The following is a 14,443-nucleotide window of genomic DNA, read 5'->3' as shown; positions in this document are numbered from 1 at the left end:
TGGCAACTTTGACTATGCGCTGGATACAGCAGCCAGTATGGCGGACAGCGAGAGTGATTTGGAAACAGACGGGCTTGAATTAGCCCTGGAAACGTTGTGCAAAAGACACTGTAGCGACGAATCGTCTCTGAAAAGCAAAGAGTATTGTGCTGAGTTCTGTGAGGTACGTTAGACTGGGTTTCCTCTGACTGTGCGCTATGTCGGTGTGTGTTTATAGCTAATGGTACTAGCTAACGTTAGCTTCCAGACAGGCTCTATTTGTCCATTAGTGGAGCTAATATTGCGGGGTAGCCCACATGAAACGCAAAAGCAAAGGGTAACATGATTATAGCTAGTCATAAACCGAGTTCTTGGTGACATAGCATCATGTTATAACCGGGTTTGTAGATAATTCCGCATGCCGTTTATCCATATTTAGCGTTTTAGCTAGCCAGTTAAGCTAAGGCACTTGGAGCGTTCAGTGTGATAGAGTTAGCTAGGGTCATCTATGGAGCTATGTGAAGCAAAGTAGTTATTATTATCTCCTAGAATTAATAAAATATTTCATACCCTTGTGCTGTTTTAAACGTACTGCTTACTAACAAACATATTCGTTTGTAAAACCTTATGAAAAACTGCCTTCACCTTGCATTGAGGAGCAGCATCTTAGTTAGTTGTCACTTCATTAATTCTGGAGTAAATCCTGTTAGCACTTAAAGCTGCGAATTTTTGGAGTGCTGGAAGGCAAACTTTAATGTATTAAATATTATACTGAACATGCCTCGCCTTTAAAAACACATGGGTTATGTTATATATCTAATATGAACCTGACGTTTTGTTTTATTTAATTTTTTTTGCACTACTTTGGACACCTGTGTAGTCTTTTGTTTATAACATAGAACCATCATGCTTATTTATATTTTGTATCTGATATTTTGTATTTGGCATTTTGCAAGAAATCCTCACCTGTGTCATACATTATGCTCTATGTTTTTGTTATGTTTACGTATCTCTGCATGTAGTATAGTTTATTTTTGCCCTCTGTTATGTTTTATCATTTTCTATGCTACCCTCTGTGTTATTCAGCTCCTGTGACAAACTGAATTTCCCCAACTGGCGATCAATAAAGACTTCTCTTAAGGCCTGTATGCAAAAATAGCCTTTCAGGTGTTTAAAAGGTGTGGCATACTTTCACTTTAAGGGCCTTGCCAAGCGAGTAATGGAGTAAGAAAGCACAGTGCAGTAATAGTAATCATTCCATGTCTGTCACAATTAATGTAGCAGTACCCGTAATAGCTCAAATTGTAGGTCTAAGCTAGTACTTTAACATGCCATTAAGGAATAGTAACCAGATATTTAATAAAAACATCAATTTATTATCCTTGATAAAGTAACGGAGTGAGGAAAAATATACAGCAGTTATTTATGGTTTGGAAAAAATGCCAAAAAGTGTTGTTCCTCAAGGAAAGTGCAAATATTTAGCATGCCACACTTTTCTTAATATATGAGAGTACATTATATCCAAAAATGAAACTGATATCATTTTTATTTTAGTTTTAAAAGACATTAATTCATGGGAACGGAGTGAGAATCCAAAAAAGTAACAGAGTGAGGTGTTTATTATTATGGTGCATCACACTGAACAAAGATTTTATTAAAATGCTAATAAAATTGTCAGTCTTTGTCGACATGTTTCATTACTATATTTAAACACATCTTTCTGATGTTTTTTAAATAAATAATATTCAAAATCCTTATAGTATTTGATTAAGAAATATAAGATTAGACAAAGGCATATACTTTTAACATATTTATTTGAACATTGCTATTTACATTCTGAATTTTTGCTGTATACATTCATATACAACCTTTGCTGTTCTTAATTTACACTGTATTCTCTTATATTTTCTTATATATCCAGTTGTAGGCCTAATTCAGGTACAAATTAAATAACACAGTTTTAGAAACTAGAGATATATGTCTTTCATGCCGAGTAATCAAAAATATTGTTTTAGAGAAAAAAGAAATTAACTCTGATGTTCCCTTTCACTTGGCCAGGCCCTTAACCAAAAGACTGAAGAACTCTACAGTGTTTGCAGCCTGATATAGGGCCACGTTTACTGTAGCAAGTCCACATGTTGATAGGCGACTGCTTGTTATGTCAGTAATGTCAGCATGTTTGGTATCTCACTGGGATATGTGCAGGTGGTTATGTTGAGTGTCGTGCAGTGTTCATTTCATGAGGTACGTCTCTGGCTCAGATTCAAGTATAAAGAAGTGACAGCAGGTCAGCAAAATATGAAGCATTTTTCGCTTTAGATTTATTCTCAGTGTGCGCCACAAAAAATGTGGTCTTGAGGCAGTGCCCTCCTTAAACCCATGGTCAGACATATGTCTCAAAATTATCAAAATGGGCTGTGATTTTTAGACTTTTTTTTTTTAATATAATGTTTTTGTTTGTTTGTTCTGCCTTCACAGTTGGTTGAGGAGTACACAGGGCAATGGCAGGTTCCTCTCCCACAGCTGAAGGTGCTACGAACAGCACTTTGCAGTTTCACCAAAGCCACTGCTGCCTTCCCTGATGACTGTCAGCACATTCATTATGTTCTCAGCAGTCTAGCCTTGTAAGCATTCTATTACTGTTAATTTCAAGGAAATTATGTTATTCTTGTAATTGCAGTAAAATCTTTAATGGAATAATGACGTGCAATTTTTTGACTAATAGCACAATTTGGAATGAATGCACGTGACCTTCAAATGTCACATGCTTTAATATTGGTTAATTTAATGCTTGGGTTGTGAATGTTGACAGTGTTTTCACATCATTTTTATTTGACAGGCAAATACATTGAAATGATCCTTCAGTTAAAAATGTCCATCCTCTGTTGTCACTCATTGTGAGACAATCAGTGTAGATACTTTTTTTATCTATTACATCAAAACCATATGTGTTTTCCTGCAGACTTGTATAAACCCATTTGACTTTCAGATTGTATACATTATGCTTGATTGAGTTGCTTGGTAGTTTCATGTCAACGATGGTCCAATTTACAAAGAGAAACACTTAAGCAAGTTATCTATTTAAGCAGGTTTCTCATAGGTTGACATATGCTAACTGGCTCTTTCATTTTGTTACAGGAGCTTCTTTGAGCTGATGCTGTTTTTCAGCAAAGAAGAATTTGGGGAAAAGCCTTTGAAAGAAATCCTTGATTGCTTTCAGGTAACAAAAGCTGACTTGCTACACCAGTCCCCCACAGTATAAATATATTCTATGTGTTTCTTTGTCTTTTTAAAATCAACGTTGATGTAATAGTCAATTATGGAGCTATATTTCTTAAACAAATTTTTGCAGTCGGGGGTGACATTTGAAGTCTGAATGCCTGTCGCTGACACTCTTTGTAGGAATGTCATTCTCACCTCCTGAGGCACAGAAACATCTACCTTCAGCATGTGAAGCAAATCATCAAAACAGGAGGCCCATGGGAAAATCCAGTGCTGCAAGGAATCCTGAAGGAGGCAGACTTACCATCAGCAGAGGGTAGGAGCGTAATAATGTTTAAATAGTGAGTTTTGCATACTCACAAAGAGCACTGAATCATCAAATAGGCCTCCCTAGTTATGTAAAGTGACAATTAGTAAGACTTAGTGTGTTGTCAAAAAGCTACAAAGACAAGTGAAGTGAAGACCAGCAATAAGACCACTCTGCTAGAGTATGTGAAGCTGCAGTGCTGATTGATAAGGAGCGTGGCACTAGCTGGGTTTCCATTAGCCTCAGAAATGCGCCTAATGTAAATTGTGCAATAGAAAACTGATCATGGAAACACCGAAATGTCGTGAAAACTGTCAAAGATCGTAAAAAAGTTTTTATGCTCTCATGAGGTGGTTTTTGAGATGTTTCAATATAGAAGTGTAGCATTAAAGTGTATTAGAAACACATTTTGCACATTTTCACACAACTGTGAACGGTGGTTTTGCTCAGGCCAAACATCTCACCTTTGACCCTGTACTCAGAACAGGTGGTTCTAGTTTGTTTAGGGCAGTAGACACTCGCTTTTGTGTAGGAACTACTCCCTGAGGGCATGACAAGTCTGGTGCCACAAGAGGTTCAATAACATCACACAGTTCATTAAACGTTACCCGGGTCATTTGGAAATTATGGATCCACAACTCGGTGAATTCCTGATGTACAATTTTCCTCCCAGAAATCCATTCTGCATGGCCGCTGCTAGAAATAAGGACTTTGCCTAGGGACAATTATACGTACCCTTCTTCTGTTTAAAACAGTCACTGCAATAGAAGTAGATGAACCGACATTACAGAGCCAACACCGTGGAGATTTGGAAGGAAACTCAGCGCGTGCCTCTTTCTTAAACGAGCGTCTTGCAAAAACTATACAATATTTTACGAGAACTGGGACACGTTGTGAGATGGGACTTTGCTAGAATCATGCATCAGAAGCCAAACACTCTTCAATAGAAACACCTGTCGAAATTGTAGAAATGTTGCTTTTATTTTGAGGAAAACTGTAATGGAAACCCAGATACTGTTTCCTAGAGACCGTAGCTGATGGGGGAGCGGTGATGTTATGTAACATACTCCAGTTCATGTGTTTTAGATTCTGAATTCTTATTGAAATGTAACCCATGTTTTATATACATTGACACCTGTGATTTCCTCTCTTGCAGTGGAACAGTACTTGAGCTCAGAGTTGCCAGTGTTCTTAGAGCTGCGGATTCGCTACTTGCAGGCCTGCGAACGTGTGCGGGAGGCAATGACGCTCTCTAAAAGCTGCCTAGAAAATCGAGAAGCCGGAAACCATCTGTTCTTCCATCAGGCCTACCTTACCTGCCTCTACAAAGCCTCACTGCATGAACACCTTCTGAAGGAGGTAAGAGATGAGGAGTAGAGCTCTGATGTTTTCTGTGGCTGTGTGTGAATGTACCTGCTCCTTTAGGTAGCAGGGATGAACTTAATAAGTTATTTTTAGAGGCAGTGGTAACATAAAGGAAACAAGGGACACATGTACATAGATACATGCCTTTATCAGTGGACATTCTTAAGCATTCAGTCAGTACCGACATGCATGTCACATATGTGACTTGGGGAGTGCACAAATGCATGAGTAATAAAGTGTATTAATAAATACACCGACAGCAGGAGACAAATTACAATATTGTTTAAATATGTATTTACACATTTAATAACATTAGCCTGCTTTTGTTTCCCAGGTAGGTGCTTTCTATAGAAATACTTCGCTGCTGTGTTGTGCTTTGATTGAATTGAGACAATATTAGCAGAGGACACTGAAGCATAATAATAATAATACCAACCTCTGTTTATCATTTTCTTAGTGACAGTAACAGTGATTAAGCATAGGAAAGGGTTCCCTCACTGTACACTGCGCTTTGTAAATAATGGATATCAGATCTTGAGTCACTCGCACTGGTGTGACCAGAGAATTTGTAGCGTTGGCACATGATAGTCTCAACTCGCATATGTGAGTGAAATGCTCAGACTGGAGAACTCTGCCAGTAAGAGGGAAGAAAAAAGAAGTGTCCTTTAAGTTAAATATATGATAGGATGTTCTCTCTAATTTGTTGGGTAATAATTACAGGGTTCCTGCGAGGTCTTAAAAAGTCTTGAAAGTATTGAATTTACAAATCTGCATTTAATACCTTTAAAAAGTCTTTAAAAGGTATTAAATTTGATATGGTAGGTCTTCAGTTTTGTTGCCATAAACTTGTTTACTGTGTTTAAATGTGCCTGTTTAATGTCCAAGCTGCAAAGAAAGTAATGTTCCATCCATTCCAACCCATATTTACGTTGAAATAAGGAACCAGTTATCACTAACTTTGCAGTCCCCGGTGAGAAATGATTGCAGAACATTCGGCCCAAAACACGATGTGCAGCCGTTAGTCATGCACATGATCCCCGAGAAAGCTGATTTTGGGAATGTTTTTTGAAATGGGCATTAAATTCTGTTCCAAGTAGTTTTAAAAAAAAGTCTTAAAAAGGCTTAAATTTAACTTGAAGAAACCTGTAGGAACCTTGTATTATGAATAAACAGAAATAAGTGTATTGTAAAGTTTTAATTTAACATGACTTTAAATAAATGATTAAAGGATTTATAGGAAAAGGGCATTCTGAAATACCTTACAAATAACTGTCCTTTTTCCCCTTGGCAGATGGCAGAAATTGATGGTCGAGATGCCGTGGAGATCATCTGCAACACAGAAAGTGTTGAAAAAGATGAGCTTCTGTTGACGTTGTGTAAAGCCTTCCTGACCCAGCAGCTCCACAACGGAGACATGTACTACATCTGGTAAGAAATATGTCCACCTTTAGGCATACAAAACATACTAATACAGCAGTGCACAGTCCTTTTTAGTTTCCATAGTTGGATATAAACTTCTCTCTCTTAAGGAAGGTAGGGTTATGCAGGATGAATTCAGTCGTTAACTGGCCTCAGTTATTCTCTGTTTACCCACTTGGGAATTTTGATACTTGCTGCTGTATGAATATAAAACAGAGAAAGATGTGGATGACTTCATGGTGAGGTTTTTTTCACCACTCAAAATATGGACTTGAAAATGTCAAAGGTTAAACCTGTATTTTGAATGTATAAAGAACAAGTCTTCATGAATACTTGTGCTTCTTTTCCACAGGGACTTGGTGTTTATCTGGAGCAGGTTACATCTTAGGGCCCATCCTTCCAGACAAGGCTTCCTGGATGAGTGCCTGCAGCTTGCCTCCTCTGCAACAAATGTCAGAGCCATCTTCCCCTTTATAAAACTGGTCACTACAGAGGTATGACAACATGACTACCTTTTTTTTCTTTTTTTTTTTTAATTCCTGCACATCGTCTAAAATCTGCATTAAAAGAAAACCATGATATAGGGAAGTCAAGTATTATACCTGAAATTCTGAAAACTATTCAAATTATTTGCATAGAAATATTTATGTGTCACACTATCCACAGAGCAGTTATTTCTTTAATTATTTCACAACAAAACCACATGAATTTTACTTGTGTCTTTGTTTCACATGAAATCTAATTTTGCCAATCATTACATGCAGTATATATTCTAAACTCTGTTTGTTTCTGGACAGCTCGGTGGTGAGGGCGTCCAGGTGTGTGTGGAACTTTGTGCCAGGGCCCTACAGCTGTGTGACTTGCAGGCTGACAGTGTGACCCGGTCACTGGTCTGCAAGACCATCGCCTTCCTTCTCCCCCACGACCTTGAGGTCTGTCGAGCGTGTGCCCTGCTCGTCTTCTGCCAGGAGCGAAGCCTGGAGGCGTACAGAACCGTCTGTCTGCTTTACATGCATCCTGACCAGGATCAGCATCCTCACAGTAACCCTGTTCGCACTAATGTCCGCTTCCACATCTTACAGGTTGGTGGTGGGGTCAATAGGGGAACTTCTGTTGCATCATGGATATCACACAATTTACACATTAGCATTCTGATACATATCTGCTATGTTTCAATACTTTGTTTACCTTAGGCCACTAGTCACTCATGTCCCTCACACTCTGACAGACTCTTAACTAATACCGTGCTTTTAATTGAATGTGCAATAACTTGCTCTACCTCCCAGCATTTTAATTAAATGTGCAATAATCTGTTCTACCTCCCAGTACTTTATTTTTTTTGTGATTCACTTTTTATTGTTTTTTCTTTCTTTTCACCCATTAAACATTTTACAGTGATACATCAGGATACAGTTATAAGAAAATATATCAATAAAAATACAAAAAGCAAATGTAAAAAAACAAACAAGAAAAAACAGCAACCAAAAAGACCCCCACAAAAACAACAAAAAAAGTCAAACAAACAAACAAAAAGAATTACCAAAACCGTAAAGTACTGTCAGTTTTGTCATACAGGATATATTGTTACATTACATCTCTTTCCAGGTGACAAAAGACCAAGGCCAGGACAATAAAACATTTACCGTAATACACTGTGGTATCAGAATACCAATCCCTTCAGTTATTATAGGAATACCCAAGACTACAGTTGGGTCCGCTCCGTTATCTATTCCGCATTTTATCTAAGAAGGGTTCCCCATATTTTTAAAAATTTCTCCTGTCTGTTATTGATCCTAAAAATCAATTGTTCATAGCTGGCTATTTTCATAATTTCCCCCATCTGTTTGCTTAAATGTATGGGATTAGTAGTTTTCCAGTGCCTGAGTACTATTCTACACCCTGTAAGAAGGGCCAGTCGACACCATAGGATTTGCTGAGCTGTCTGTCCTTCTCCCCTCGTACTAATTCCTAATATACTAAATGCCAGCTCTCGCACAAATTTGGCGCTAAGCACTTTATTAATGGATATTATTATGTTCTCCCATAGGTTATGGGTCAGCTGACATTCATAAAGCATGTGTAGAAACCTCCCAGTACTTTAATTCAAATGTGCAATAACTTGTTTTTACCTTCCAGTACTTTTATTATTATTATTATTAGCTACTTTTTTCTGATCAGTATTCTATTTTACAAGTGTGTATTTGTGTTTGTCTGTGCAATAACTGTTTTTATATGTTTTAGCTGTGTTTATGTTTTGTTTCTGTTTTTGTTCATGTCTTTTTTTTTTTTGGATTCCATGACTCATGGAAATGCACAAGAATTCCAATGTACCTATACTGCGATGTGTCTGTGCAAATGGCAAATAAAGTCTATTCTATTCTATTTTATTCCAGAAACTTAAGGAACGCCTGTGTTTTGACCCTGAGTTTTGGAACCTCCTGACTTTAAGGACCCATTGCTTGGAGTTGATGAGTGACAAGGGCGTGAAAGCTGCTGTTCTCAGTGAGATACAGGAGGAAGCAGAGAAGGAATACAGTGAAGAGCTGTCGAGGAATAACTATGTAAATGATCCATATGCTCATGCTTTGAATCCATGCCAATGCAGCGACACAGTACAAACACTAGAGGAGCAGAGCGTGGATGGACAGACGGCCAAGCCTCTTGGCCCGTCAAATAACGTACTGAAAAGGAGACAATGGAGGAAAAAGCAACGGAGAAGAAGGGAATCCCTGTCTGATGAAGAGGTGGATTTCGGCGATGATCCGGAAATTAAGTACAATTTCAAATCCCCCTCTTTGGTTAGTGAGCCCGTGTATTCACTAAGACGCAATCACAGTAACATGGAAAACTCTGCCCCTGGAAAAATCCCCCTAAGTCGCAAGAGAGAATACTTGTCAAGATGTGTGAAGAGCCAGATTTTGAAAAGGAAGGGTCGGAAGAAGAGGTGGTTACAGGGTCTTCCTAGATTTGAACCAGTTCAGTCAGTGAAAGAGAAAAAGGTCAAAGTTAGAGGCAAGAAGCGAGGGCGGAAGCCTTTATCAAAACTTGAACTCTCTTACCCTGACAACGTTGTATACCTCGCAGAAGAGTCTGACGCCGAAGACAAAGAGAAAGCCATGCCTTATCTAGAGAAAGAACCTGGGCCACAGAGTGAACTGGAACTGACTGAGCCCGAGCAGACGGGTGACGTAGAGAAGAAAAAACTCACTGACCTGGTCTGTGGTATCAGTCCTGATGAGAAAACTCAACTTGTTGTCCCTGCCGTTGAGGGGAATCCTGAGCTTGATGGTTCACCTCTAGCGTTATTGGATTGTCCGGTAGAGCAGTTTCACAATTACTCTCTGAACTCCAGACCTCTGGACAGTGGGACACCACATCTTCCAGATTCCTTAACACCAGATGAATTTAATGGAATCTCAGAAAAAGAGGCTCTGGAATTAGTGGAGGTCAGTTTCTTGTCTGTGTTGACTGATGAATTTTATCTAAATTTGATGGTTCTTTTCATTTAAAATTAAAGCACTGTTTTTGTTTCTTCTTTTTTTCCTGTCATTTGTCCAGGATAAAGTGAAGAGAACGTGGCGAGAAAAAGTACTAAGAACACAACAATATGCACACCTGATGTACCACTGCAAGTTCTGCCGCAAAGATTATAAAGGCTTGAATGTCATGAGGCACGCGCTGTCACACCTGAAGAAGAAGAAACTGAGGTGCATCATCTGTGGAAAACGCTTCCGACAGCTTCCCTTTGCCAAAAAGCATGTCATGGACCACATCGACGAAATGTACAAACGGAAACCCAGTAAGAAGCCGTGCGTTGAGAACACTCCAGCAGCTAATGGAAGGTTAAATGACGTGGAAAATCAGCCTTCCGCTCCCAAAGAAGAAACGCCTCAACCAACCCCCAAAATCATCCCAAAAAGCAAACGGCCGAGCCTGTCGAGGGAAGACCGAATCATCAGAAACCTCCGCACTCTCATCAAAAAGACATCTGTGCTTCATAAAAAGTGCAAGAAGCCGGACTCCAATATATTCAAGCAGCTGGACTTTAAGGACGACCAGGTAGTCATTAAAGACGGCCTGGTGATTGTAAAAGAGCCAACAGTGCCGCAGGACGGAGGAGGGGGGTCGGAGAATCCCGCAGGACAGAACGGTTTCGGTGTGGACATCACATATCACCTGTGCCCCTCGGAGTCCTGTGATCGGGTGTTCTTGAAGATCAGCACCACTTTGACCAAGCACGCCATCAGATGCCACATTAATGAAGATAAGGTGCTGGAGAAGACGTTTGTCTGGGCCAAACACAAGTGCACCCTTTGCCTCAGGTTGGTTTGTTTGTTTATTTATTTTGAATGTGCATTGAAACCAGACAATAAAAGGACTGTATTAAAGAAAGTCCATTTGAAAAGGAGCGGCATGAAGTTTAACTTATAAACTCCTGCCCCCTTACCCCATCCTTCAATCTACCCTAAATTCCTGCACAAAACACAAAATTGCTGTACATATCAAGGATAGATTGTCCATTTTGCAGCAGCATTTAACATTAAAGTAAACTCCTTTTTCTCCTTTTTGTAGCAGTAATAGTGCACATATCAAAAACAAAAATAAACTTTGTCCATCACATAACAATAATACACATATTAAAAAACAAAAATAAACTTTGTCCATTTCAAAACAATAATACACATATTTTTAAAAAAAAATCTATTTCCATCACATAACAATAATACACATATTAAAAAACAAAAATAAACTTTGTCCATTACATAACAGTAATACACATATTAAAAAACAAAAATAAGCTTTGTCCATTGCATAACAGTAATACACATATTAAAAAACAAAAATAAACTTTGTCCATTACATAACAATAATACACATATTAAAAAACATAAATAAACTTTGTCCATTACATAACAGTAATACACATTAAAAAACAAAAATAAACTTTGTCCATTACATAACAATAATACACATATTATTTCTTAACAGTAATATACTTATCAAAAATAAATTATATCCAATTTATAACGAATACTTATATAAACAACTTACTCAGGTAAGATGAACAGCACATCGGGGAGCACAGATGCAGGTTAAATTCATGTTCAGATTGAGTATTATAGTGTTTTTGGGTTGTTTTTTCATTTTGCTTGTTTTGGCAAGTTGGTCTGAAATCCATGTGCTTTAAGTTGTACTTTTCAGTGGTCATCAAATAAAGACTGAACATAGTTGTTATCTTTAGGGTTTTTTGGCAGCCCTCTTGACTGCCATGCAAGTATAATGAAAATATATAACCGTTTTGGACATAAGAGGTTTCCGCCCAACAGTGATGATATGTTATTTAAATAGTAAGCATCTATGGTTTTATTATATTTTATCTTGTTATTTGGACTGTTATAACATGTTTATGTCCACTCTGAGGCTGACTATGCTTTCCTGGCACACACGTGAATCCATTTTTGGTGGTTTTTTTTGCCATAAAACAATTCTTTTGGTCAGTCTTCATGTTGGCCTAACGGTTTTACAAATAGTTAACCAATGAAAAGTGTTGAAAACAACTTCTGACTACATCTCTTACCTCCATTCATTTATTCAGAATATACATAATTTTTCCAGTTTGCTGAAAAATAACTATTTTGGACATAAGAGGTTTCCACCCAACAGTGACGATATATTATTTAAATAGTAAATATCCAAGTTTTTATTATATTTTATCTTGGTATTTGCACTGTTAAAACATGTTTGCTGTCCACTCCGATGCTAACTGTGTTTTCCTTTCACAGGCAGATCCAGTTTTTCCAACATTACAAAGACCACATGAAGCTCCACATGACACATCCTCAGTACTTCTGCTACCACGTTGACTGTAACCAGCGCTTTGCGGCACTACAAGAATTAAAGGACCACGTGAAGACCCACGAGCCCTTCAGACCCCAGTGTCCCTTCACAGCCTGCGAAAAGCTCTTCTCAAGCGTCCAAGGCCTCCAAGACCACGAGTGGAGACACTACGTTCCCACGCCGCAGAAAGAGGAGCTAGAGTTGGGCCTGAACAGGCAGAAGAAGCAAAACGCAGAAGCTCCGTGGAAGCAGAGGGTGAAGGTTGAAGAGCTGTGGCTGCAGAGTAAGAAGGGTCCGAGGGACGGTGTCAACTGCGAAGACGATGAAACCTCCTGTTACGACAATATCAACATAGTGATCAAAGCTGAAGATCCGAGCACAACTGGAGGTCAGACAAAAACTGAAGATCAGGAGTGTGATGGGAACGTTACAGACAGAAGTCAAGGATCTGTGTCCAACTCTGATCCCAGTTCAGAGAAAACACTGACTCACGAAGTGGACAAAACAAACATTAATGGCTTCGAGGATGGAATCAGAAACCAAGTGTCACATTTGAGTATAAAACAGGAGCCTCACAGTCCACCCGCTTTAGGTAAGAAGCCCAAGAAAAAATTGCCCATGGAGAGGGACCCGTTGGATGTCAAAGACATGGACGACTCGTCTACTTTAGCCGAGGGATTCCGGAAGAAGCTGGAAGAGCCACTCATCGCCGAGCACAAAACCTTCAAACCTGAGGACCCCTCCTACGCCACCTTCGTCAAAGCCCCCTTCATCCGACCGCCGCCCTCCACCTACCTGGACGAGTCTGTGCTTTCAATGCGTAAGAGGAGGACCACCGAAGAGGTGCCTCAGAAGAAAAACATTTACTGGGTTCATAAGAAAAAGAAGGACCCTGTTTCGGAGACGGAGCAGAAGGAGGCTGAAGTGGTGCCAGAGCAGAAGATCAGGCATCGCTGTGAAAAATGCCTGTCGTCTTTTAGCACCGCGGACGAATTAAAGAAACACCAAGCCCTTAACACCTGCTCTGCTCTGTTTGGCTTCGACTCAGACGATGACAGTAAGTACGCTGAGTTTCCAAGCTGTTATTTCACAAATATATCTAACTTTTCTAAACCACTAATATTTATTTATTTAATTTCAGATTAGTTGCGATTGAAGAGGAGCTGAAGCGGCATAGGACTCGCCATCAAGATATAGGAACACTGGACGTCTTTCTTGATTCTTATACAGCTCTTCTTTACTCATAAGTATCAGATTGTAAACGAAGCAGAAAGGCAAGGAAAACTGAGGATTTTTTTTTTTCCTTTAAAGCAATAATTTTTACTACTTTTATCACGTTTCATTTGCTTTGCTTTGAAAATATAAGTTTGCTAGTTGTGGGGAAAAAAAAAAACACAAATCCATACATACAGTATTAACTTACGTTCAGACAGCAGAGATAATACCAAGATAATTTTCACTTCTTCCATTGGCAGATTTTTTTGCTTGAATTAACCAAAATAAATAAATAAAATCATGAATTAAGCAAAAAAAAAATCTTATATTAAGCAAAAAAAATTCTGCCAATGGATCAAGTGAAAATTATTTTGGTAAGATTTCTTGAAATAAGATTTTCCAGATCTGTTGTCTAGAAATCAGTTCTTATATCTCACTGAAAAGTTACTCTGTAGGTGATTGTCTTATTTTAAGTGTGATGAGATATTTGGACTAGAAATGTGAAAAATACACTTGATAAGATTTTGATTTTTGCAGTGATACGCAGCTGTTCCAGTAACAGATAGACTTGCATTCTTAGGAAGTCCGTTCTCTGAGACTGTTCTTCTTTGCAAGACCACACTCCACGTTCTTGTTATTGAGAAATGGATATTTTTCCCACCACTCCTCCTTCTGGGATGCAGAATTGTGACCTTTGTCATATTTCAATGACGTAAAAGTCGGATAAATGCGACCTGGCCGTTCAGACTGAAGTTGCAAAATATCAGATACGTATCCAATTTAGGACCACATATGAAAGTGGCCTGGGTCGGATTTGAAACAAACTGATTTTTGCTGTCCAAACTGTCTTCAATAGATCGGATATGGGCAAAAAAAATTGGATTTGTGCCACATTTACCTGCTGTCTGAATGTAGCATTAGAAAATCCTATGAGTGATACATAAGGTAGTTCTGATTTCCTCAGAGTATCCTGTTACATGACACCCTCGGGGCCAGATTTACTGTCAAGTCAATTTACTAAACGGATGCAGCGCAAAATTAGTGCTGGAAAGGTGTGGACAGAGTTTAGTGCTTAATTGGATAAATATTTGTGTGAGT

At 38.7% G+C, this 14,443-nt stretch overlaps 1 protein-coding gene across 1 annotated transcript; it reads left to right on the top strand.

Moving 5' to 3' along the window:
• Window positions 1–13,509, top strand: LOC115412547 (zinc finger protein 292-like). The gene is made up of 12 exons (XM_030125111.1): window positions 1–163; window positions 2,458–2,603; window positions 3,118–3,199; window positions 3,382–3,517; window positions 4,665–4,867; window positions 6,165–6,301; window positions 6,645–6,786; window positions 7,090–7,374; window positions 8,686–9,738; window positions 9,851–10,614; window positions 12,076–13,187; window positions 13,272–13,509. The coding sequence occupies exons 1-12, from the start codon at window positions 38–40 to the stop codon at window positions 13,274–13,276; spliced, it is 4,191 nt and encodes a 1,396-aa protein (XP_029980971.1). The 5' UTR covers window positions 1–37; the 3' UTR covers window positions 13,277–13,509.
• Window positions 13,510–14,443: the final 934 nt, after the last annotated feature.

Source organism: Sphaeramia orbicularis, chromosome 21 (genome assembly GCF_902148855.1).
Source record: "Sphaeramia orbicularis chromosome 21, fSphaOr1.1, whole genome shotgun sequence".
Classification (NCBI taxonomy): Eukaryota; Metazoa; Chordata; class Actinopteri; order Kurtiformes; family Apogonidae; genus Sphaeramia; species Sphaeramia orbicularis.
This window is presented reverse-complemented; position numbering and strand designations above follow the sequence as displayed.

Excerpts from the sequence above, each read along its gene's own strand:
- LOC115412547 (XM_030125111.1), top strand. The coding sequence starts at position 38 with ATGGCGGACAGCGAGAGTGATTTGGAAACAGACGGGCTTGAATTAGCC. Across the intron at positions 3,518-4,664 it reads AGACTTACCATCAGCAGAGG|TGGAACAGTACTTGAGCTCA; the intron begins GTAGGAGCGTAA and ends CCTCTCTTGCAG. Across the intron at positions 7,375-8,685 it reads TCCGCTTCCACATCTTACAG|AAACTTAAGGAACGCCTGTG; the intron begins GTTGGTGGTGGG and ends ATTTTATTCCAG.